Below are 27,380 nucleotides of genomic sequence, written 5' to 3' on the forward strand. Positions count from 1 at the left end.
AGTAATGTTTTTTGTTTTTATCCCAATGTAAAAACAACTTTTGGCATAGGTTTTCTAACATTTTGTGTTCCAAACTCTCTTTCCCTATCTCTTTTCTCTCTTTCCTTCTCCATCTCTTTTTCTCCCTTCTCCCTCCCTGAAATGGCAAGCAATTGATGATATTGATTATACATATGCTATAACACAAAACATTTGATATTCATCATATTTTGGAAGAAGACAGGTTAAAAAAGCTGCTTTGCTCTGTATTCAGACTCCATCAATTCCTTTTCTGGAGGTGGGATAGCATCTTTCATCATGAATTCTTTGAGACTATTTTGGCTTATTTTAGTGCTGAGAATAGCTAAGTTTATGGATAAGGGATGACTTTCATGACCAAACAAGAAATAGATAGCATTTTGATTACACAAAAAAAACAAATGCAACCAAGATTAGAATGAACACAAAACTGGGGGGAAAGTTATACAAGTGTCTCTGACAAAAGCCTCATTTCGCAAATATATTGAAAAGTGAGCAGATCTATAAGAATACAAGTCATTTCCCAGTTGAAAAAAGGTCAGAGAGTTTGAACAGAAACTTTCCAGATGAAGAAATCAAAATTCTTTATAGTAATGGAAAAAATGTTCCAAATCATTCTTGATTAGAGAAATACATATTATTATGATGAGGTACCATAACATACCTATTAGAATGGCTAATATGGCAGAAAAGGAAAATGATCAGTGTTAGAGGGGATGTGGGAAAACTGGGATACTAATATACTTTTGGTAGAGTTGTAAACTCATCTAACCATTCTGGAGAATGGGAACTGTGTTCAAAGGGCTATAAAATTATATATACCCTTTGATCTAGCAATACCACTACTAGATATCCTAAAGAGATGAAAATGAGAGAAAGTATTTATGTATACAAATATTTATAGCAGTTATTTTGGAGAATTGAAGGGATGCCTATCAGTTGGGAAATATCATAAGTTGTGGTATTTGATTGTAATGGAATACTGTTGTGCAATAAGAAATAAAGAGCAAGGGAATTTCAAAAAACCTTGAAAGACTTAAATGAACTGTTGCAGAATGAACAGAGCTAAGCCAGAACATTTTACACAGTAACAGCAATAATGTCACGTAAAACATTTTAAAGGAGACTAAAACAAAAAGGAACCCATTACAAGGAAAGACAGCTATTTTAAATGCCCTTTTTTCTGACAGTTTCAGATCGACGAGGCTCAGGTAAACCCCGACCAAAGAGTGAAGGTTTTGAGCTATATAATAATTCAGCACAGAATGGGTCACCTGAGAGTCCTCAGCTGCCTTGGACAGAGTATAGTGAACCAAAGAAGCTTCCAGGAGATGATAGGTTAATGAAGAACAGAGCTGATCACCGGTCTAGCCCTAATGTAGCAAGTAAGTCAAATTAAATTTATTTTTAATTTTCTAAGGATTCAGTGACTTGTTTTTATACATTTATATGCATCAATACAATTTAGAATAATGTTTAAAGTGTATTAATTTATGATTAATTTGATTTGAGGAAGTGGCAGAGGCATACTTGGCATAATATAAGAAGCAGGAAATATCAATAAAATCCTATTTAAAATAAAGCTAAAAAGCAATAAATCATAGCAGTTAAATGGAGAATACTTTGTGGATAACTGTGCCATGAAAAATTTGCCAGAAGTGTATCAAAGCTATGTAAACTTCTTATTTGCCTACAGAGAGATAATCCTCTGTATAGAAAAAGCCTAAGGGAATCATATTTCGGAATAACCTTTGAAGACCATTCTAAAAATTTATATTGTTTGTACAGACTGTATTATGAAATGCTTTATGGAACCAATATTAGTACTATGGACAAGGTACATGCTCAGCAAATTCCTGTGGGGAATGTGGTCTTTTATTAGCATTGAAAATTATGTGTTGTCTGACTTCCCAAGATTGACTGTCTGTCTATTCTCTTCCTAATGATGTCATTGCATTTAACCTGTACTCCCTCCCCTATGAGTACCTATTTTTAGAGTTTTGTAAGATGCCACTGTTAAAATCAGTTTGCTTATTGATAATTAAAACTTAAATGTATGGATATATTGAGCCTTTTTTTTTTTTAATTGCCCTCTACAGATCAACCTCCTAGTCCTGGAGGGAAAAATGCATATGCCACTGGAACATCAGCTAAAATAACATCTGTTTCTACTGGAAATCTCTGTACAGAGGTCAGAAGGAAGAATTTAAACAATTTTTCTTATTCTTAAACATTATGTATACTAATTATCAGTTGTCAAAGTTTTTCAAAATTATAGTTTAATATTAAATATCATTGTTTACATCTTATTTTTCTATACTTGGCAACTAGCCCCTGAATTTTGAGCATTTTAATCTTTAGTTTTGAAATTTTAGGATTCCATGCCGTAACATCAAGGTAATTTTATTGTTCTAAGATACTTTCAGAACCCATGTTTACTTTTCTTTTATATTCTGTGCCTTTTATAGGAACAAACACCAACACCAAGACCTGAAGCTTATCCTATCCCAACTCAAACATATACCAGAGAATACTTTACATTCCCAGCTTCTAAATCCCAGGATCGTATGGTTCCTGTTCAGAATCAGTGGACTAATTATGATGAGAAACAACAGATCCAGACAGATAATCATCATTCTGGTGCTATAATTCAGGTTGGAAATTTACCTAAGCTTCTAACGCTTATTTTGGTATAAAGCATTTTAGGACTTCAAATAGGTTGGCAAAACCTATAAGTTATTTGTTTACAAATGGGCATAATCCTAAGGATAAAGAAGATTGAGGAGATTTTAAAAAGCTAACTAGAAAAATAGAAACAATAGCCATTATTTATATAGTATTGCTAGGTACTATATGTACTATTAGTTCCCATTTAGAAATGAAGTAGCTGTAGCTCAGAGATGTTAGTGACCGCTGGTTCTGTTGCTTGTGAATGTCAGAAGTAGCTTTTTCTCTTGATTCTAATTCTATAATTCTTTAAAATATACTTTTATTGGTATCTTACATTTTTACATGCATATCTCTAAATCTTCCTCAATTCAGCAAGCTATCCCTTGTAACAAAAAAAAAGAACATGAATGAAGAAAACACCAATCATTTCAGCAAAACGAAGGAACTCATTTATCAAAAGCCCAACTTTATTATACTAAGTTGTAGTTAAGTCAACCTTTTTGCATGGTTCACAGCTTACTTTACTTAAGTATTAATACTAGTTTGAGAAGTGAAAATATCACCAGCTTTAAAATTGCCTTATAGAACTCCTATTCATGTGCTTTTGAACATCTGGATTCCACAGAATACAGTTTAAGGAATGCTGCTCTAAGACAAAAGAATAAAATAAAATAAGAAATTGATAGAGGTAATAACCAGCGAATCTAGTCCTATCCCAAAAAAGTCTCATATTATAAAACACTGAGTAAGAATTCATCCACTGAAGACCTTTAATGCAGTCCGTCATTTTTGAACTTTACAAATGCAGCCTAAGATCACATTACCTTTCTTGGCTGCAGTACCACACTGAGAATTAACTGACACTAAAAACTCTTTCATAGGGGCAGCTTAGGGTAGCCCAGTAGATTGAGAGTCATGCCCAGAGACGGGAGGTCCTGGGTTCAAATCTGGCATCAGACACTTCCTAGCTGTGTGACCCTGGGAAAGTCACTTAACCCCCATTGCTTAGCCCTCACCATTCTTCTGCCTTAGAACCAATACCCAGCATTGATTCTAAGATGGAAGGTAAGGGTTTAAAATTAAAATTAAAAAAAAAAAATCAAAAAAACTTTCAGCCAAATTGTTATCTGGATATGATTTTTTTCATGTTATAATTAAGATTTTTTTAAATCTAAGAGTTAGGTTTTACATTTATCTTTAATAAATTTAATTTTGTTGGATTTCAGCCCATCGTTCTGTAATTACTTGTGTCACTCATTTCTTTTCTCAACCAGACTTAATCTCCTTTAACTTCCAGGAATTTGTTAGGCTTGTGTCAAACAAGCTATTTTGTTGTTGTTGTTGTTGTTGTGGCTTTGATTACATGTTTTTCTATTGTTGTCGTCTCCGAGTTTGTGTCTTGGCTTCCCTGCCACCATAGTCACTTTTTATGGCCAAGTCTTAATTTTTTTATTTGGGGGGGTGGGTTCATTTTCCTAGCCTATTTTTCTTGAATTTCAACTTTATATTAAATTGGGTTCTGCTTACCTATGAATGGAAAGGTATTAAGCTTCAGGATTTTTTATGCTTCTGTTTTCAGAGCTAGTTCTGGAGGGTCTTCAAGTTTTTGGTACTTCCAAAGTAGTGTGATCCCAAGGAGGTCTGCATGGGCCCTTGTTCTCCAGCCAGAATTTTTATGGTTCATGAGATTTAGAAAGTCATAGAATTTTTTTTAATGTTCTCTGAAATAGATTTAAGAGTGATCAGAGGCAAACTTTTCAGAGTTTACTTACAGATTTAGTTACAGAGAACTTTTTAATAATGATTGTTTCATATATGTAAAAATTTTTACAGTTTTTCCTAAAAACATTATGAGAAAGCTACAGCATTAATTTCCAAATTGATTCAAGGCATTGATGAGTATATGTTCATAATCCTTATAGCAAATAGTGGTAAAATTAGAATTCACATTTAGAACCTTTTATTTTTGCAAGTCATTTTTAAGACCCTTTGGAACATTTTCACATAGCTGAGGCTTCATTATTTTTTTAAAAAATGCATTAAATACAACTATTCTCTTTTTCCAGCGTGTTACTCGTTCCCAAGAAGAATTGAGAGATGATCTCGTTTATCAGCCAGAGTGTCATCGCAAAGATGCAGACTATATAGATCAAAAGTCTGACAGTGACATGTGGATAAATCAGAGCTCTTCTCTGGAATCTAGCACATCTAGCCAAGAATTCCTGAACCATTCTTCTAAATCTGTTACTCCAGGTTCTACATTAACCAAAAGTGGTCCTGGCCGCTGGAAAACGCCAACAGCTCTTCAGCCAACCCCAGTGGCTATTTCCCAGCCTATTCGGACAGACCTTCCTCCTCCACCACCCCCTCCCCCCGTGCACTATTCAGCTGACTTTGATGGGGTTCCGATGGACTTGCCCCTACCTCCTCCTCCTCCGCTGCACCAGGTCGGAGCTCAGACTGCTCCAGCAGCAGCTGCAGAACGGAAAAAGAGAGAGGAGCACCAGCGGTGGTATGAAAAAGAAAAGGCTAGATTAGAGGAGGAGAGAGAGAGGAAGAGGCGAGAGCAGGAGAGAAAGCTGGGGCAAATGCGCACTCAGCCCTTGAACCCCACTCAGCTTCCTCCTGTGCCTGTACAGCAGATAAAGCCCGAAAAGCCATCTACGTTACAGCGACCTCAAGAAACAGTCATCCGGGAGCTGCAGCCCCAGCAGCAGCCACGGACGATTGAGAGGAGAGATCTGCAGTACATCACAATCAGCAAAGAAGAGCTTTCTTCTAGTGATAGCTTGTCCCCTGACCCATGGAAACGAGATGCCAAGGAAAAGCTAGAGAAGCAGCAGCAAATGCACATTGTAGACATGCTAAGCAAAGAGATTCAGGATCTTCAGAATAAACCAGATCGCACAGCAGAAGAAAATGACCGTTTGCGCAAACTCATGTTAGAGTGGCAGTTCCAGAAGAGACTCCAGGAATCAAAGCAGAAAGATGAAGATGATGAAGATGAGGAAGATGATGATGTAGACACCATGCTAATTATGCAGCGACTAGAGGCCGAAAGAAGAACCAGGGTAAAGGGGAAAAATCCTTTGGGTGTGCGTATCTGGGATCTATCTCTCTATACTTATCTTCTTAATCTCTGTTTACTTGTCATGGCTATGTATAAATTTATGAACATAATATAGAAATTAGTAGGAAAAAGAACTGATCTAATATAGGTTCAGTTAAATAATATTCAGTTAAAAATATCAGAATGAACCTTTATTTTAATTGAATTGGTGCTGACTTTCAAGTAGAGATGAACAGGGTTTATAGAGACTAAATGAATTTATTTTGAAATGTATTTTTTCCCCTGGGGAGGGGGAAATACTTTGCAAATATTAGGTGTCTATATCTGCAAATTATATGTTTTTATCCACAAGTTTGTGAATTATTTTTACCCCTTCCTGTTGAGTAATCCAAAAAAAAAAGTATTCTTGAAAGGCTTTTGGCGGCATTGGACAAATGAAAGAATGTAAAAGCATTTATTAAACCCTTTTTTGGAGATGAGAACCGTGCAAAGGACTGGGAATGGAAGTACAAAAGAAGACAATGAGCTGCCCTCAGTGAATTTACCTTCTAAAGGGGTAGGGGAAGCTATTTCTGGGAGAGTGTAGTAGCCTCTAGGAAAGAGTTGTGGTCTAGAAAGTCACAGGAATTGGCAGGGACCTTAGGGAGTTGTTTCCAAATACAGCCATGTTTAGTATAGAATAGTGATGTTTAAAATTTTATATCAACTTTAACTTGATATTTAATAGAAAAAAAAAAAAAAACATGGGGCAGCTGGGTAGTTCAGTGGATTGAGAGCCAGGCCTAGAAACTGGGAGGCCCTGGGTTCAAAGCTGGCCTCAGACACTTCCCAGCTGTGTGACCCTGGGCAAGTCACTTGACCCCCATTGCCCACCCTTACCACTGGTCCACCTATGAGCGAATACACAGAAGTTAAGGGTTTTAAAAAAAGGAAAAAAAAACCATAAAAATTTCTTTAAGTCATTAACCAGATTTTATCTGCGGTGTAAATAAAAGGCCAATTTAACATTTTGCCACTTGTGGGCATGCCTCCCCTACCCCTCAAGTCACTAGTTCAAAAGTGTTAGAACAAAAAACACTTATTCTTAACAAAAAATAATGCAAACATCTTTCAGGTAATTAAAAATGCCAAAATTCAGCTAAATTCTGAGAATTTGGTTTCTTCAGTGAGATACAAAAAGTTCTGATAGTTTTATTTTCTTGGCCTACTTTGGAAGCAGTCCTCATGGCAACTTAGGAATGAATGCTGAATATTTTTTTATTCAACATTGTGTGTTGTGATATTGTGAGATAAGACAGCTAAATTTCTCACATATTAGGTTTTCTTTTGTTTATAATTCCAGGTCATCTAATTGGGTTGCTTTACTGGGCCCAGTCTAGTGAGAGGATAGTTTACAATGGGTGTGTGTGTGTGTGTGTGTGTGTGTGTGTAATATAAATATATAAAATTTATGAATTGTCGTTCAGTTGGACTTGTATCTGTTTATGTACATACATGTACGTATATGTACATAAGTTTTGACTTTGTACTGTTTTTTTGTTTGCTTTTCACATGGAATATACTTTAATCCAGTAAACTAGAATTCAAATTTGCATCTACATGTCTCCTAAAAGTTATAGGCATTTATAGGATTCTTAAATATGGGACCTATTTGTTGCCATGAACTTTGTTTTGAATTAAGGATTAATAAATATGTACCATAAGAGTTCTTTTAACAATTTTTTCTTTTAAAGCAAATTCTGTTTTGTAATTAATGATGGTTTTCTGACATTTAATTTCCTATATGTATTCCAGATTTGTGTGCTTAATTTTTTCCTGATAGTAGACATTGACCCTTCCACTTAATTGGTCTAGATTCTTGACATTATCTTGATAATTAGATAAATTTGATGAGTGTAAGTCTTCTTTTACTGTTCTGTCAATATTTTTATCTCTTCATGAAACTGTTACTTATAGTTTGAAAAATTTCCTAATTTTTACATTTCTTATTATTACTTTACTTCCAGATTATCAAAAGTTTTCAGATGCATGTATGTAATTTTACTTGCAGTTACTCATTTCTAGGAGGGCTATCTCTTCATTATTGGTGGTCCAGCAGAAGTTGTCTGAAAGTTCTGGGTATTTCATAGCATCTCTAAGAATTGTTTATGTGTAGAAAGCTTTTCAATAATATTTTTAAGTATTTGTTTAATTTGCCTAGCATTTACATTATTCCTAATAAGATTGAATCACTTGGTTTCTAGTAAAAACTTATCAGGATTGCTGCTCTCAAATTTCTGAAATGTTTACTAACTACTTGGTCTGCTGCCATTGTCCTCATTGTGTTGTAATTTAGTCAACATGTTGTTTTTTACTTTTTTTTCTCTGATATCCTTCAAAAATGGATGAAGTAGGAAATCAACAGAAATGCCTTTGGGTACAGTAGGAATCTAAACTTAACTTTTTTTTTTCACACTTCATCTTTCTTTTTTTTCCCTTCTCTATTACCTGCAGCAGACTGCTATGCCAGCAATCTCTGTTCTAGATTTGGTATGTTCCTGTTTCTTTCCCTTCAGTACTTTTTTTCCTGTCTTGATTTTCTTTAGTGATGGTAGTCTTGGTAGTCTTATGTTTTTTAGTAGATTCAACGTGCATTGGGTATTTTGTTTTTAATCTCTTTAGGGAATATCCTAGATCAGGATATAGACCAGTAAATCACTTAGAAGCATGCGTTGTAAATGTCCTTAGATTTAGCTGCTCTTTGCTTTGTTTAAAATATTATGTTTTGTTTATGGAATTGAATTGTTTTCAGCTTCATTCTTATGGTATGTGTTTGATTTTTATTTGAATTTTTGCTGTATATAATGCTCTTTTAAGTCTACCATTAGAGTTGTTTTAGAAAATCTGACACTTGGGGGAAACTTTAGTATGGAAAATTGGTCTGTTTCTTTCCTTCTCAACATTAGAAAAAGATTTTAAATGGAGAAAAGTAAACATTTTAAAAGGATACTTGCTTGAGTTTTTATAGGAAACGGAAATATAATTTAACCAAATTTGACAAATAAGAAAACTTTAATCCATCAACGGAGAATTTTGGCCTTAATCTTTTTTGGTATCCAGCAAATAGAGAAATCACATTTTTTTTTTCTTCAGTAGTGTCTTGTGACTTTTAATTCATTTTAGCATCAATGTGCTAATTTAGTAAAGTGTGCTTCATTGTTTTCTTCTCCCTCCCCCCCCCCCCCCCCAAACCCCGTCCATTCTGATATTCCAGTCATGCTTTTTATATGTAACAATGGAAAAACTTGGTTGATCTTTGGATTTGCATATGGGCAGACATTTTGCTACCTAAACTATCTAGTTCTCTAGAATTTGAGAATTTAGCTATCTTTTATTCACTTAAATTATTTTATAGAATTATCATTAAAGTGAAGCCATAATCAGATCATCATTTATTTTTATGTCTCATTTTATTTTTATATCTTTGCTACAGTTTTGATGATCTATTAACTACCTCATTTCCTGGTTGGTTGGCAATATGAAATTTTATTGGATATCTGCTCCTTGATGAACATGGGTTACCATGAATCTAGGAGGATTTGCTTCTTAGCTTTGTTAAATTCAGAAACACAATTTTATCAGCTTGTTCAAGTGTTACTAATGTTATGGGAAACAGCCAACTGGAAGGCTACCCTAATAAAAGCTGCTCATTATCCCTGGAATGTTCTTCCTACTCATATAAGTCTTTTAGAATCTGTAGCTTCCCTTAAAATACAAATTAGAAGCCACTCTTACACACCCACTCATTCTTTGTCAGTGGGCTTCTGTCACCAATATTGCTTTATAAATAACTTGTATATACATTCCTGTGTACATGCTATATATCCTCCCTTGAAATGTGAGCTCTTTGAGGGCAGGCACTTTTAAAGTTTAATCTTATCTCTGCTGCCTAGAACAAAGGATATGTTTTTTAAAGTGTTTATTGAATTGAACACTAACAAAATTTAGGAAACTAATTTATAAATCATTATATTTAATATAGAATGGGGCATATGCCTACTCAGTGCAAAGAATATTAGAAAATGTATGCTGTCCAGGCTTTCCTCATAAGCTACCTGACAAATTATTCACCAGAAAACTGTTTAGTTGTCATGTAATCAAAGCAAAAAGAAAGAGTTGTCATCAAGTGGGATGTGTATCATTCATACCCTGATATTTTCAGAACAACCTGAATTATTATAACCACTACTGGGTGTTTCTTTTTGGTATCCAGCAAATAGAGAAATCACTTTTTCCCCTTGTACTTGTACTAGATGACTATTAGCAAATTTTTCTCTGGACTCTCTTTTTCTAGATTCCAGGAAGACAATTGGCCTTCTGCTATTAAATTTGCATTTATGAATTTAACATAATTATAAAAATAATGCCTAACATTTATGTGGCACTTTAAAGATTTGCAAAGCGAGTAACAAATATTATCTCTATTGATCCTCACAATAATCCTGAGAGGTAGGTGCTATTATCCCCATTTTACAGATGAGGAAACTAAAGAAGTCAGCAGTTTAAGTAACTTGCCTTGGATCAAAAAGCTAGCAAATTTCTCAGGATCTATTTGAACTCAGTTTTCCTGACTCCAGCCCCAGTAGTCTATCAACTAAGCTATTTATCTTCCTACTTTTATAAACAGGGACCATAGCCCCATTTCCAAATTGGATACTTTTCCCTCTTGGGATAAAAATACCTGTTTTTAAGTGTTTTTGATAATTTTTTTCTAGTAAATAGCTTGCTAATTAAAGGTTACATATCTAGTTTATTTGAGTTTTGCTTTGGAATAGCATAATTTCATATGGAACTAACAAGAAAATTTCTCATCTTTGTTTCTTTCTAGTTGTATCACAATTAAAAATGTTAACTTTCTTACTACTTTCAAAATAAAAATTAAATAGCCAGACCCATTTTTTTCCTAGGGTGTAGTTTTTAAAGATTTCATTATTAGTAGTAACTGAACTTTTGTTAGGAATTAACCAAATTAAAAAAAAAAACAACTTTAAAAAATCTAAGAATGCAATCTTACTTTATTGAATTATTATGGTTTACTTTGTATCATCAGGTAAACCAAGCATCCCATAGCTTTACTTCTCGGTAAAAATTAACTTTACAAGCATTATTTAAATGTTTTCTATGTGCCAGGTACAATATTAAGCACTCGGGGCACAAGCAAAGACAAAAATAATCCCTGTATTAAATACCTGACATTCAACATGGAAACAACTGCCTACAAACTGCAAGAAGGCAGTAGAATTAAGGAGGGCTTAAAAAGGTGTCCTGCAGAACATGAGATTTTATCAGAAACTTAAAGGAAACCAGAAGACAGTGGTGAGGAGAGAGAGAATTGTAAAGTATGGCAAATAGCCAGTGAAAATACAGTCAGAAGACAGGAGGGGAAACAGCAAAGAGGCCAAGCCCCGAGCTGGTAGAGGACATGGAGAAGGAAGACACCCAGGAAAGGAGAATGGAAAGTTGGGAAGAGTAAGGTCAAGAGAGACTTAAAAATGCCAAGAAAAGGCATTTCCAAAGGGTTTGCTAGATTGTTAAGTGACTGACTTATGCCCTTGCATACTTCATCGAATGTAAAACTCCTCAAAGAATTAGCCTGGGCAGCAGGCACCTAGTGCCGCTGCTATTCCAGAGGAGGCACTCAGGGAATGCTGTTCCTCTGTGACCTGAGCAAACCAGGAGACCGGCCGAGGGGATTCTTTGTTCTTGTGCGGGTTTGTTTGAGCAATTCCTACTGTCATATTGACAGATTGTTTTCATCTCAAAGCAGTTTGATGAGATTAGAATGGAACTTATTAACAATATGTATTTTAAAGTTTAATTTTAATTTATTTTCATAATTGACACTATACTATCCCCTTTAACAGTAGCTAGTTTTGAAAATATTTTTAGTTAGTAAAACTACACACACACTCTTATACAAGTGCTGGCTTTCTTAACTCATAAAGCTTAAAAACTGGTCCTACAGGGGCCTCTAGTTGGCACAATGGAGAGAACACGGCTCATAATCAGGAAGATTCATCTTGTGTTCAAATTTGACCTCAAATACTTTTAGCTGTGTGATCCTGGGCAAGTCACTTAACCCTTTTTGCCTCCATTTCTTCATCTGTAAAATGAGTTGGAGAAAGAAAGGGCAAATTACTTCCATATCTTTGCCAAGAAAACCTTAAATGGAGTCTTGAAGAATCAGACATGCCTGAAACGACTGAACAACAGCAAACATTTTGTGATATATTGGTTTTGCAGGAAAACCTATAGGTTTAAAGGAAATTTGAGTTAATACCTCTACATTTATTTTACAAAGGCATGATATTTGAATAGAGCTCTTTGATGAGTGATGATTATACAACATAGTTTGATGGCTGTTAGCATTTTATGGTACCAAAATGATCACGAATTGCTCTATACTTAAAATGAATCCTTAATTTATATTGCTTTGACTTAGAGCTCATTTTCTAGGCAACAAAATAAACTTAAGTCAAAGTTTGCTTATATCTTTAAATCTTGATATCAACATTAGATATTGTTATGGTACATCCAAGTTTTCTTGGTTTGCCTTTTACCAGGTATTCACATCTGAGGTACTCTTTTGTAAAGAACACTGGGTTTAAAACTGAAGGAGCCCTCCAGTCATATCCCCCATTCAACAATTGCTGTGTGACCGTGAGAAGTCATTCTCTGTGCCCTAGTTGTCTATAAAATAGATGTAATAGTAGTAGCGATCTCAAGGTTTTACAATAGTCAAGATAAAATCATGTACAAAATATTATGCAAAATATTTTGCAAATCATAAAACCATATTTAAATGATGGCTATTACTGTTATTACTGTTAATATCAATGAGAGACATCATAAAGTAGACTATAGAGAGCTGGCCTTCAAGCTACAAGTCCTCAGTTCTAGCCCCGCTCCGGCTGGCTCCCCTCAATGCTCAGCTCATCTCTCTTAGGGACGTGCAGAGATGCAGAGAAGCTGTGAATCTGCTTTGGGAGGAGTTTCCTCACCCCAGAGTTCTCTGGTCTATTGAAATCATGGCAGGCCTTCTCTATCAACAATAATAATAATGCTGGTTATGTCATTCTGGGCAAATCACTTAACCTCTAATGTCAGTGCGATGAGAATTGTGGTGAATATGTTCATCCTTATTAGTGATGGTGATTTTTCTTTGTTAGGAGTTTCTAAGCCAATCAAATCAACTCCTCAAAAGACTGAAATTAGTTTGCATGTTTGGTCGAGTGGTGAAAATAATAGTGACAATAAAACAGGAAAATTGTTCTTTGTGGTCAAGTCAGTATTCTATTATTTATCCATATGCACAGTAATTATTGTTGTGACTTGACTGAGATTGATTTTTCTATAATAATAACATAAATAATTAATCTCTGGGCTCATCTCAGTTGTGGGTTTTGCTGCTGTTGTTTTTTTAAAACTGCTTCTGAGATTCACTGTGGCATTGATGTTAAATGATTTCCCCATGTTTTAGAGTCTGGGCTTTGAAGTTTCTGACTCCACCCAGTGTACCCAGTGCCGCTTATTCTTACTGACCCTGTAGAATTAGTTACTCCCACACATGAAACTGAAGATCAATTGTAGCTTTTCATATGTTCCACTTAAAATATAGTAAGTCTAGTCATTTTCTATCTGATCATTCTAAAAGCCTTTTTTCATTATTGATTTTATCCTTTATGGTGAGGGTTTTTTTTTTTTTAAATTTCTTTTTTTCTCTATGCCTTATTAAACTAGTTGAGAAAGATCAAGGAAATTTGCTATTAGATAGCTCTGAAATACAACATGCAGTTTAAGCAGACATACAATCTGCAATTTAAATTGAAAGATAAGATATTTTTTTCACATGAATCATTCAGGTTCATATACTGTCCCAAATTTTTCTTTGGGTATTTTGGGATAAAATCAAGAGGTATTCTTTTCTCATGGAAGTGTTTTTAGTTCTCTAGAAAGCACAGACAATGTTTGTTTTAGAGTGATAATAAAGATTGTAAAGGCAAAAATAAAATACCTTAAACAGAATCATTTTAAATATGCTATATTTTCCCATTTATGGATATTTGTTAGTACCATTCTTTAATCTGTTCCCATTTTGAGAATTTTGGTTTGAGAAATTTGGTTTTATTTCAAAACTATACCAGGTATATACTTAGTTGCTAGTATACCAGCAGTGCAAGTTTTGTTGATGTTCAGTCATTTCAATTGTGTCCAACTCTTCATGATGCCTTTTGGTGTTTTCTTGGCAAAAATCTTAAGAGTGGTTTGCTATTTTCTTCTCCAACTTATTTTGCAGATGAAAAAACTAAGGTAAAGAGGGTTAGGTGACTTTCCCAGGGTCACATGGATAGAAAGTGCCCAAGGCCAGATTTGAGCCCAAGAAGATGAGTCTTTCAGGCCTGGCCCTCTCTCTTCACTATGCCACCTCACTGCCCCAGTGCTAGTTTATGGATAGTCTTTGGGGGTTTGTAATTTTGTATATACTTAAATGACTCTTTCTGATACCTATGACTTAAAAAAAATTGAAAAATAGCTTGGTAACTGTCTCTTGACCTTTCTATTGTAACAAAATATGATGGTTCCCAAAGCCAATTTTGTCATTTTTCACTTTTCCAAAATGAAAGACAATAAAACAGTACACCAAAATCAAGGAAATAATGTAGATTCAGGCAGTAGTAATGTTTTGTTGCAAAAAAAGATTTTATCACCTCCAGCTTTCCTAAAGGAGGGGGAAAACAATTGTTTAACAAAATTATTAGCGAGTTGTGCAGATTAGCTTGGTGTCTTAAATATATAGACTTGCTTAATTTAAATTGAGCTTGATCTAGAGCCACGTTATAAAAACAAAAATGATATTTATTTATAATGATGTATAGTATTCAAGATTAATTTGTTTCTACTGACCAGTTTCTTCCTTCTTGGCTTATCTTGGCTAAGATCACCATATAGTTTCCCAGGCTAACAGACTGGATTGTGTCTTATAATTAGTGTGTTGCTTATGATGTCCAAGTTTTCTGAAGTCTTAGAAAACAAAGTAAACTATTTTATCGCTAATCTCTTAATACCTATGAGATGTTAGAATTTATAAAAAAAAGAAGGAAGCCTCTCCAGTTTCTTCCAACTTGAAAACTGAGCAATGACAAGTGTTAAACACACAGCTGGCAACAGCCCCAAGTGTGACCTAATGCAAATTAAAATATGATTTGAAAATATTAAACAAAATAAATTATAATGCAATAGAACATAGATCATATTAATATGGAGTTATCTACGGCACTACGCAGCCCACAGGGATTCTTATGTATAGTTTAATGATCCTCATTTCTTTTTTAATTTTATACCACTGATGTAAGAAACCATTTATTTAAATTAAAGACCAAAAATTAACCTTTTCTCACAGAAAGAACTTGCCTATTATATAACCAAGGAGAAATGACTTAGTTTCTCAGTGTTCCAGATAAATCATCAAGACTAATTTGTAGACAAGTTGCTGATGTACATGTGCATTGTTGGAAGGAGCTTTATCCTGGAAATTGATAATACTAATGAACCACACTGTGGATCCCTAACACACATTTCCCTCCCACTAGTGCAGCAGTCAAACAAGGGGGAAAAATTTTAAGTTTTTAAGGCTAATGTCAGAAAAATGTACGTATGTTTTTGAGTTATAGAAATTGGTTAGGTGGCAAAGAATTTGCTATAGAACCCAAAATATTAATATGACATGTTTCATTGAAAAATAAGCTTAAGTATAATTTTTAAAAAGAACTTGAATCCCCATTATATGTCTCTAGATATAATCCAGTTATAATAATCTTTCAAAATGGAACCCCTTTTTTCAGTTTCCCCATAAAACTCCCCTTTTTGCCATCATTTTTAATACCATGGATAGCCATCATTTTTAATACCATGGATAGCAGAGCAATTTGCCTTTTTTTTTTTTTTTTTTTTTTTTTTTTTTTTATTTTAATCTCTAACTTTTTAGAATCAATACTAAGTTTCAGTTCCAAGGCAGAAGAGCAGTAAACGCTTGGCACTTGGGGTTAAGTGACTTGCCCGTAGTCACACAGCTAGGAAGTGCTAGAGACAAGACTTGAACCCAGGACCTTCTGTTTCTAATCCCGGCTTTCTATCCACTGAGCCACCAACATGCTCTTAAAGCAATTTCCTTTTAAATTAGGATTTCCATGCCTTTTTCTTGAAAGACAACATTCCTCATACAAGTTACCATATTCATATAGTCTTTCGATAGAGATTCTTCTCAATGTCTGTTCCACAGGCCCAGGTTCTAGACCCAGATCATCCTGTCATTATTCAGTCTTTTATAGTACATGGTCATGAGTCATTATGAGAACTAAAATGTCAATTTTCCTAGTAGTTTTTGGGCTTGTGTTTAGCTGTCAAAGGCATCACCTATTGTCTTTGATACTCATTTTTGTCTGGGACTAGGAAAAGGCATAATTATTTAATATTTTCAGGATAATTGTTTTTATTATTACTAATATTAATATGAGATGTATTGGTATTCAAGGGCATTTGAGGAATGGCTTCAACATTTTTATTGAACAACCTGCGCCTGATTAATTAATTAGTGCCCTGAGCAATTTGAAAATGTCACAAAGGTTATATAGGAATAGATAGGTTATCTGTATCATCCCATATCATTATGGTCTGCTAGAGAATAAATGTTAAAAAGTATATATTAAAATTAATTTATTACTCTCATTTCAAAATAGTTTCCTCCACATCCCAGGAACATATGAAAGGGAAAAAACTATACTATATATCTAGAAGCTAAACTTTTAAATTTCACTATTAAATTTCATTAATGATTGATAGTTTAATGGCAGTTTTAACATTATCTGCTGTTACAATAGGTGTGATAGCTTAGTTTTATATTTTTTGATACTAGTTTTATATATTAGATAGTGGCTAATGTTTAAAGGGAAGGCCAAAATCTTCAGAAAGTTTTTTTTTAGAGAGTATGACTAAAGACTGACATTTATAAGGCCTACATTGGTATTTAAAAAACCAAAGGGGGTGCAAAACTAGGAAAGTGCTTGTTACAAAAGGAAGGTATATTTGCTCAAGATAGTATCTCTGCCTCTCACTATATATTTTTAGCCAGACTGGATTTATGGAAATCCCCAATATGCCTGTATTCACATTTGTCTTAATTTATGTGGATCTCAATGTAAATTAATTTACCATTTGATAAAAGAACATTTTAATTATTTAAATAGGAATATAAAGAAAAAATAATGTCATCCATTTGATATTTCCTATCATTTGGGAGATTTCGCAAAACAGCATACTTATTGATTTTGGCTTAAGAAATCTCTTATGTGATGAAAAAGCAGTGGGTATATGAGGAATGATTTATTTCTGGCTAATAAACCTTAGCGAAGGAATCCTAAGACTATAAAGTTTCAGAGATGAAAAAGGGACCTTAGCAATTAGTTAGTCCAACTCCCTTCCTCATTTTATAGAGAAAGGAACAGAACCAGTAATCTCTGCATGAGATTGTTCTTGGTCACACACCTAGCAAAGAACAAGGTTTAGATTTTTAAATCATCTTCTAAATTCATTCTTTTGATTTCTGGTACTTAATACCACTTAAACTTTTAAGTTGTAATATATTTTTAGGTTCTTTTGTGATTTCTTAAAATAAAAATATTTTTGAAGTATTCCAAAAGATTTTTGAGATACTGTGTTCAGTAATGAAATGCAAAAGACCATCAGCATTTAGAGCATGCATTGGGAATAGAAGTCATGCAACATTTTTCTAATCTCAGCTCAATTATACCCCAGCTTGATGTGATCTTGGGGAAGTCACTTAACCTCTGAGCATTCACTTCCCTCTCCTGTAAAATAAGAACCCTTCCCAGTGAAAGAGGAAATTCTTAATACAAAATTTTCTTCCTTACTGCAATTGTATTTTTCTGTTATCAGAATTGTATACAAGAAAAAGTATGGTTAAGAGAATAAAATTTCAGGCATTTTTGAAATGATCTTAAATGATTTGCTACTGCTGTTCTGCCTCATTGAGTTAAATCTGGTATGTTGTTTTCTACTTGTGTGTGTGTATATGTGATGTGTTATGTTATTATGGGGTTCTTGTATCTTGTCCTGAAGCAGTTGGTTTCTCACAAATTAAAGTCAAATCTTTGTTAGTTACAGGATGAAGAACGCAGACGCCAACAACAGTTAGAAGAGATTCGTAAACGGGAAGCAGAAGACAGGGCCAGGCAGGAAGAAGATCGTCGGCGCCAAGAGGAGGAGCGAGCAAAGCGAGATGCTGAAGAAAAGGTTATGGTCCTCTGAGGGCAGCTAGAAATTATCAACTTAGCCCAAACATTAATGTTTGGCTTGGGCAAAGGGAGATAGAAATACATATCCCTAAGATGCACATGACAAAAACAGGGCCTGGATCCTAAACTTATTATTGGACCAAAAACTCTAACCTAGTCTGGCTCCACCTACCTCTCTTCTGAACTTTGTCTCCAAGCTCCTATATCTCTCTCAAGCACTTGAACTCCAATACTTGATCTGTTCAGCAGGGGGCCTCTGTCTAAAGAATCCATTTAACCTGGGTTTATAACCCATATCTGATGCTAAATAGCATGTTGTTGTAATGGTGATATTTGTTAGATCATTTTATTTACGGAACATCAAAAAGTTTAATCTACTCAGTTAACTCAATCCTAATTAATGCTGGAGATCTTATTCTATTCAAATAGAACAATGACTTACAGAATATTGAAAGAGGAAGATTTAATTTTAGTATGTTAACATGCTTAGTCTGCTAAAAAACAACCCAACATCAATATTTGTTGATTTCCAGATATTAGCTGTTTCATTCAAGCAGCCCTTTCCTTTGAATTATATTTTGAAGTAGCAATGACTTTTAGCAGATATTCTCAGGAATTGGGAATCTTACATTGTTCAGATCTTGCATCTTGTGCTCATACAAGTGAACTTAATATTAAAATATTAAGTATCTCTTATGTTTGCTGAGGTCCTTTGATGTACGAGAGGTTCTAATCACCATTTGCACTGTTTGGTTTGTTCTGAGATCACTGCTTGTTGCTGTATGTGATTTTGGAGAAGCTGTTATTCTTTGTCTCTTTCCTTCTAAGAAGCCTCTGATTCTCACAACTTCATATGGGGAAAACTCAGAATCTTTGATTATTCACAACTTCTTCATTAGTCCAATGAAGTATATTAGTAGGAAGTACAAAATAAAGTAATACTCAGGAAATATTTGTCAAAATGGAATATTAAGTAGTCAAAAAATAAAATTGTTGGAACATTCGTTTAAAAGAGAGTTGGAGAAAATACCATGAGGAACCACAATGTATATTGAAATAGATGGTTTTCATGTCCATTATAAGCTTTTACTCTCTCAATATTTATGATAATGCTTTGTGGTGGATCCAAACAGCTTATGGGATATTCTCAGAAATCGAACATTCAAGACAGATTCTAACTATAATGAGTTTATATTATATTTGTAAATGGAAACTGATGGTCATTATATAAGTACTACAGACCAGAGGAACATAGACTTGCAAAACCAGAACCAGTCAGCATTCTGGATATTTTGTGATCTTCTGCTAATCCATGGAATTGCTTTTTCTGGTTATTTTTAAGGATTTGACTTCTTAGTGCTAACTTGACTATCTTACATTCTTTAAGACTCAAAAAATTTTTAAAAAGGCTTCAGTAAAACCTGTACAACTACCAAGAGCTTCTTCTGCTTTAGGTACAAAGTTATAATAGCCTAGAGATTTGCCAAAAGATAGGCTGTAGTTTTAGCATCAAAATATACAATTGGAGAGGAAGCTAGATTAATTATGTTGAGCAAGACTTTGACTTTGATTTTTGAATATGCATCCTCATACTTCCTGGCTATATTGACTGCAATTGTATTTTAGCAACTACTGCTTTATTTGATGATGGGTCAATGAAACTGGGAGTTGGAAGTTATGTTTTATACTGAGGTTGTCCAAAATCAATGGCTTTGCTTTGTTATAGAAGAAGATTGTTATTTGTTGGTTAGAATAAAGTTTCCTTGTGTCATGCAATTATATCTGCTCGTGAGATATTGTTATCTCAGAAACTTTCTGGAATTTGCTAGAATTTATCCTTCATTAAGTTAAGTAAAAGATGGCAGCTAATGAATACTTACTGAGTCCCCTCTTAAATGTTGTTGAAACAGCCTGTCTTTGTGAAATTGGCAGGTAGTAAACTAACTTATTAGGATTTTTAGTGATTGCTTAAAATGTATAGGCGTAACACTGAATTTAATGATTTTTCTAGAAATTTTGTGCTCTATGAGGATAAGATAAAATGTCTTTTCCATTATTTCCTCAACCAGAGACTGTTAGCTCTTGGAGATAACTTGCTTATTAGAATGAGGAGAACATGGTGTATTAAAACGAACATCAGAGATTGGCATATATTTTTTGAATGATAATCTATCCAAATCTTAAGATATTTAGAGGTTGAAGCACTTTTCTATGCCATGTAAGGAGAAGAAACAGGCAAAAAAAATTAACAACAAAAAAAAAAAGAGCAGCTGTAACTGTTATTGCCGTGCCAAAGGAACCGCCAAAATTAGGAGTATTTGGTAAAGAGGAGTTTGGAAAGTGTTTGTTCTTCCAATATTCAGTACTAAAAGTTTTCCAAGCTAAAGAATAAAACTTTTGTTTCAAAAACAATCTAAACACTCTTTCCCCTATTTCACCTTCACTTGTCCTTCTTTGAAGCTTTTGTCAATCTTTAAGAAAATGTGCTATTATATTTTTAATTGTGAAAATAGCTAATTTCGTTAACATACTGTCAATTACAGTCTGTGCAGATGTATGTCGAAAATGTATCATGTGTGTCAACATATTCAAATTCTTGTTCCTGTTGCTATTGATGCCTAACTTTTTCATTGTCTGTCTATTAGGGAGTACATTTTTAAAATATGAATTAAGAACTGTGAAAAGCATGTGCTGTTTACTTGGGGAACATTATGTCTTTTCAATTCACTTTTTAAAAAAATTAAATACCCTTTGAAAAACAGGAGGTAAGGTAGATGATTTAGTTTTAAGAAATATATTTCCAAAGAATGGTTATGTATTTGAATTTAGGACTTCAGAAAATATGTATAAAAATAGCTTAGAGGTCAATACCTCCTAAAATAGCAGTTACTAGAACCCTAACTTTGTAGCTTATTTATAGAATTTCCCCCTGATTTTTAAAAACTTTACAGTAACAGGTAAGTTAATGTTTATGGTTTAAATTAGAAATGGTCCCTTTCAAATGATTAGAAAAAGAAGAGGGATGGAACCCGGATTGATGGGTCTTCCAGTCTCCCATCCATTTAGTCAGGATCATAACTAACCCGAAATGCAGAAGCTCTGTCTGTTATTCTTCAGAGAACAAGATCTCCAGGATGATCTGAGCGAGCATTTTTTAAAATAATAAATGTGTTGTTTACACTGCTAAATGGATTCAGCCTGGTGTTAGAGCGGGATTGGAGGATCTTAAAAATCCCCACCAGGCCATAGTTGGGTCCGCTCCGTGCCTCTTCCTCGCCTGATCCTTGCACCTTTGTTTATTCCCGCCTGCAGAGGCGACAGGAGGAAGGGTATTACAACCGCCTGGAAGCTGAAAGGCGCCGACAGCACGACGAAGCGGAGCGGAGGCTGCTGGAGCCTGACGAGCCTGGTCTGTACAGACCGCCACTTCCACGGGACTATGAACTCCCACCCCTAACCCCCTCCGCTAACGCTCCTCCTCCCCCACCTCAACGAAACACCTCTTACCTCAAAACGCAGGTCCTCTCCCCCGACTCGGTGTACACTGCCAAGTTTGTTGCATACAATGAGGAGGAGGAGGAGGAGGACTCCGGCCTAGCAGGTCAGGATAAGTACTCCTGCACGAGAAAATCTTACGGGGACTTCCCTCCTGCCGCCCCTAAGCCGCCACAGCAGCCGCGCCCGGTCTCCGACGGCATCTATCTTTCCACCTCATTCCAGCCACCCTCGCTCAATGCCAACAGTACTGCTCACACAACAGGCCAGCCCCCTCCCCCACCAAAAAAGCCCGCCTTCTACCAGGCCAGCGGCCCCAAAGGTAGAGAAGCAGCCCCAAGCCGCCTCTTTCTCCCCGGCTCCCTGCGTGATGATGTAGCTCTAGATGATCCGCACTCTGTGATTCGATTCCCCATCACTGCTCTGGCACGGGATCGCTCTCCGCCTTCCCACGCCCTGTCTCTGTGAATCCTCCTTTCCGTCCATGTTCAATTCTCTCCGATTCCTTTTGCACTTTAAAAATTCACATCTTTGATCAAACCAACACAATCGATTCTTCTCCGTGCACACCTCCCTAATCTGTTGGAAGTACTGTTGGTCTGGGCTTTCATTCTCGCCTTGAAAGAGTCTTGGTATTTGGTGGAAGGAGCAACCTTTCCATGCCTTGGGGGGACTTCAGCACATACTTCCTATTAAGCTTGTCATGACTTCACCCCAGGAGGACTCTGTGGTGGATGAAATGCCCCATGCGGCTGTCCCGGGCCCAGGGCCTGGCCACAGGGCACTGGTAGCTAGCCTACGGCAGGCCAGCCGCCCCCGGCTCACACAGCCTCTTCCTCATTGAAATGCTCTCCACTCTTCTCTAACTGGCCTCTTTTCACCACTGTCTCTTTTTAGTCTTAGTACGCAGCACTTAGGCACGAGTTCCCACTACAGATGGAGTTGGCACTGAATTGTAACCCTTGCAGTTGACTGGAGAGCACTACCATGCTTCTGACTGGATCAGGCTATCTATTTAGTCTGATTTTATTACCTAAAGAAAATTGGGATTTCAGTGATAAATTTTCTTAGATATAAAGACTTTTCATGCATCTGATGAGCTTTTTGAGATTTTTCTGAATAGCATAATAATAGAAATCTCTTACAAGGGGGCAGCTGGGTAGCTCAGTGGATTGAGAGCCAGGCCTAGAGACAGGAGGTTCTAGGTTCAAATCCGGCCTCGGACACTTCCCTCGCTGTGTGACCCTGGGCAAGTCACTTGACCCCCATTGCCCACCCTTACCACTCTTCTGCCTTGGAGCCAATACACAGAAGTTAAGAGTTTAAATTTAAAAAAAAATCTCTTACAAAGCTAAAGACTTAACTTTAAAATTAAGAAATTTATTTCTGTTTTTGATTACCTCAGACATGGCTCATTCAATTCAGCATAACTATGGCTTCTACCATTGTAAACCAGTCTTGGACAGACTCATCCTGAATTTTTCAAATTGACGTTTGTATCCTAAGTGAGGATTCAAAATGTAATAAAATATGTTTTCAGATATTTCAAGTATTCAAAAGAAATTTTCTTTTTAAAAAATTCTTAGCATTATTTATAAACACACAAATTATAAAATTTTGAATAAAATAACACTATACTCATTCAATTACAAAGAAAATTGTAACTGTTAATGCCCCAAGTTAATTTGAGTTTTGGTACCACTTAAGGAATATTGTATTTAGATTTCTCCTTTTAATCTTCTTAGCTTTTAGTCATACTACTAATCCTTATTTTATTTTACACTTAAAATATCACAGTGGAGCAGGTTATGTCCTGCATCTGATTGCTCGAGCTTCTCTGAAGACTCTCTTCGTAAAGTACAGTTGCTTGCCCCAATCGCAGAACTCTTTGTACACCGTCACCTCTCCATCTCCACTAACACTGTCACCTTGCAGTTCTTACAGCTGTCTTGTCTTTTAGTTGCTCTCACTTTGCCAAAGCACGCTTCTGCAATTTGTACTCAGTTCCTTCCACTGGATAATTTGCAGAATGAGATTGCATATGGGGATTCCAACATAAAAATGGGGAGCTTCTGATTTTATCCAGTTAGTTGTAGTTATTTATAAGTTGATTTCTGACAAATGCAGAATCACTTTGCATATTCATCTTATACTATAAAATGTATTGTTAACGGAAACTGAAAATATTGAAGAGGTATTCCTATATCAGTGGAAGAAACCAACATTGCTTCTCGCATTAAGGCTCACAAGATATGACTGAAAAAGAAGTTAATTGAAACAAATTGGAAAGGTGATAATTGGCATGGCATTCAAAACAACTTGTCGAAATTCACGACATCTGATCTCAATTGATTTTGAAAATAGAGCATTTCAAATTAGAATGAGTCAGTGTTTAGTCTTTTGGGCCTTTGATGAGGATGGTTTGCTACCCAGTAATTCATGAACTGAACTAAATCAGAAATAAAGATGCAGTGCTGGAAAACTGGTAATTAAGGAAGAACTGAACTTTTCCCTCTCCAAATACATTGAATAAGAATAAATAATGAGTGTTCTGGCAAAGCTTTCTTTTATTTTTAAGTAGGAGATACACATTAAGATTCCTTCATTTTTGTGCAACACATCTAAGCAAAGATAAATTTAATTGGCAAAAAGTGAGAAAAAAATCGTGACATTTAATTTGGTATGCAGGACTTGTAGCCTTCCTTGCCATCGTTTTCCTTTTGTAGTATTAAATATTTTTGTTGGGTTTTAATTGGGATGTTACTTTGGGTGTATACACAGAGGAGAGTAAGTTCTGTATTAAAGTACTTTATAAGCTCAATGTTATTAAACGTCCTTTAAAATGGACTCATTGTGAAATGGAAAATTGGATGGCATGGTATTTAAACAAGTTTTTTTCTATTTTTCAACCTCGGATAGGTATTTAGAAAGAAAGTTCATGTCAGTCAGGGACTTATCTGTTATGTCTTAGCTTTTCCATTGAATAATAGCTATATGGGAAAATAATATTTGGTTATAGTACTTGGATTGTTCCCATCACCAGAACATGTCAATTTACACATCATGTTTCATGGACTATTCAAAAGGGCTATATCCAAAAGCCCTTCTTAGTTCAGTAATTCCAAGTTTCAGTTATTTCTGAGGCACTGAATCTTTGTTTTAAAAATGCATTTGGAGGGTGGTGGGCCATTGTGTCTATTTCTTAACCCTGACACGTGTATTTATTTATCTCTTTATGTGTTCATTTGCAAAGGAATGAGCTCTTACACTGGGTCTACTGGAGCGGTCGTTGGTGTCCATGAGGTTTATAGAGATCCAAGAGAGAAACGATCTAAAAGGTGAAGTGTTAGAGTTTTCCCCAAATAGGAAACTTTTTCTGTGAAATTGAGTATATACTTGAAATTCTGTCTCTATTTAAGAAAAAAAATTAATTCATTTCTGTCTTAGAATCGATGCTCTCAGTTCCAAGGCAGAAGACTTGAAAGGGCTAGGCAACTGTGTTTAAGTGACTTGCCCAGGGTCACACATGTAGGCAGTGTTTAGGCCAAATTTGAACCCAAGACTTTCTGTCTACAGGTCTGGCTTCCTATCTCCTCAGCCACCTAGCTGCCCCATTCCCTTCATTTTCTGACTGAATTTTAATATGTGACATCTTGCCTTGATTCTGTGAGGCAAGTTCATCTTGCCTTTGGTGTCCAGGAGGTTTCTTCCATAGTGTAAGGCTGTTCTAGGTTGTGCCCTGATTTCCACAATGTTTAGAAGTGATTCAAGGCAGGTTCTTGGGTCAGACTGGCAGGCAATTAATACTCTGGGTGGAGAAGCTGAAGTTGTTCCTCCTGTCCTGGGGGACGGTGGCTAGTTCTGATATGGATCCCATCAGCCCTGACCAAGGACAGCCCGATCAAGGGGGCAGCCTGGAGTGGGCTGCCACAGGCCGGGGGAGACCTCGAGGAAGCCAAGAGCATCAGCGTGTGCAGAGGGGCCACAGCAAGTGGGGCAGAGCTATGGGGAGGGCCAGGGATTGGCCTGCAGAGCATGTGGGTGCTGCTCATTTCAGTCATGTTGGACTCTTCTTTCTTGGGAGAGCTAGGAGAGGGGGTTTCCCATTCCCTGCCCTGGCACATTGGACAGATGAGCCACCCAGTCAGCAACTGAGGCCAGAATAGCACCCCCTCCACTCTTCCTGACTCCCCCAAGTGCCCATGACATGTCCTCCTCGATTTTCTCCCTGTAGAAGGGGCTTCTGAGACATTCAGAAAGAGGTCTTTGAAGATGCTCCAAGGAGGCTCCAACATAGAACATTCCTTCTGTTAAGATGCTTCACCTTGTAGGATTTACCTCCTTGTGAAAAAGTAGTTAGAAGGGACCTCAGATTTACCTAGAACAGAAGTGAAAAAGGAATAGAGAGTTAACAAGTAGAGCCAGCTGTCTTTGTTAGGATAATTTCTTCACTTAGCTATTTACTTTGCAGTGAAAATAAAGGCTCTGCCTCCTTGAAATTCTGCTTGATCACCAAGAATTTAAATTTTTATCCTTAGTTTTAGTAACAAGTATTTTAATCAGAAGGAACTGAGGTTTAATGCTATTTTTCTTCCTTTTTAGCCAAGAGGCAGATTTACCTGGAATTTCTGGAGCCCCTGAAAATCTGACATTCAAGGAGCGTCAGCGTCTCTTTTCCCAGGGCCAAGATGTCTCCAATAAAGTAAAAGCTTCTAGGAAATTAACAGAACTGGAAAATGAATTGAATACAAAATGAAAGTAGAGGGAGGTGTGAGGAAAGGGGGGGGGGGGGGAGGCACCTTATTGGATTTAGCTGGAAATTCTCCAAGGTTATAGGACTTATAGGAGGAGGAAGGGGAGGAGTCTTATTTTTTGTAAATTTTGTGATTCCTCTGTTTCTTAAACTGTGCATTGAGAATTAGAGATGTTGCGATATATGGAATATTGAATATTTACCAAGAACCCTGTGGTTTATACTATTAAAGCACTGTAAAAAATATTTTTTAATGATATGAATCACATGAAGGGAACTCTTTTTTTTTAAAAAAAAAAGAGGGAATAATTCTTCACCCTGCCCTCTTCTGTAACTGAACATGTAGCATATGTTGGAGAAATTGTTTCTTGGTCTTTATAACACTTTATTTTAGCTGCTGAGCAGAGGGAGAGAGAAGATAGATTGAACTGCCCGACTATTCTGTGCACTATCTGTTGAGGCCTAGATGTTCCTTTAATGGAGAATTTGTCTCTGATTTTATCTCACAAGAGATAACATATTAGTGTTTGATAACTGTCACATGCTATTTATGAGCTGCTACTTTGCATATCATCTATGCTAGGTGTCTTAAGGGACACTAAGGAGAGCACACTTAGTCCTTAATAGTCTTTATTCTCTGTATAGTAATTTAAAATAAAGCAATTTAAAGTTATTTTAAGGAAAATAACTGCACACCTGAGAAATCATTCCACCTCATCAAAGCAAATACCCTCTCTGATTTACACAAAGTATTTAATTTACAAGTAAAATCTAAAAATAAAGTCGGAGAGATAATCTCTTGGAATATTTTGTTTTGGGTTTTATTTTTCTTATGAATGTCAGAGTAATTTTAGAATTAATCAATAAGAGATAGAGAGTTTCTGTCATGGTATTCTCATAACTTAGGACCAAATTTTTTAGAATTTTTAACTGAATGCTCCACAGGATATACACTAGATAACAAGTATTAATGTGCTTCCTGTGGCTAGGAATAAAGTGAATTAAAAGAAGTTAAGGGAAGATT

At 35.7% G+C, this 27,380-nt stretch overlaps 1 protein-coding gene across 6 annotated transcripts in view; it reads left to right on the plus strand.

Moving 5' to 3' along the window:
• The window catches only part of AFDN (afadin, adherens junction formation factor), a 189,074-nt gene extending 162,700 nt beyond the window's left edge, over nt 1-26,374 (plus strand). For 3 of the 6 annotated variants that reach the window (XM_044671893.1, XM_044671896.1, XM_044671894.1), the window contains 8 exons: nt 1,209-1,403; nt 2,118-2,209; nt 2,487-2,672; nt 4,755-5,759; nt 17,972-18,106; nt 21,421-21,709; nt 24,857-24,941; nt 26,206-26,374. In XM_044671893.1, coding sequence (XP_044527828.1) covers nt 1,209-1,403; nt 2,118-2,209; nt 2,487-2,672; nt 4,755-5,759; nt 17,972-18,106; nt 21,421-21,709; nt 24,857-24,941; nt 26,206-26,359 — 2,141 coding nt within the window. In that variant the 3' untranslated portion in view covers nt 26,360-26,374. Of the gene's footprint in view, nt 1-1,208; nt 1,404-2,117; nt 2,210-2,486; nt 2,673-4,754; nt 5,760-17,971; nt 18,107-21,420; nt 21,926-24,856; nt 24,942-26,205 lie in introns of all 6 variants that reach the window. The other 3 variants (XM_044671892.1, XM_044671895.1, XM_044671897.1) reach the window with 3 other exon arrangements.
• Nucleotides 26,375-27,380: the final 1,006 nt, after the last annotated feature.

The sequence above is a fragment of the Gracilinanus agilis genome, chromosome 4, assembly GCF_016433145.1.
Source record: "Gracilinanus agilis isolate LMUSP501 chromosome 4, AgileGrace, whole genome shotgun sequence".
NCBI lineage: Eukaryota > Metazoa > Chordata > Mammalia > Didelphimorphia > Didelphidae > Gracilinanus > Gracilinanus agilis.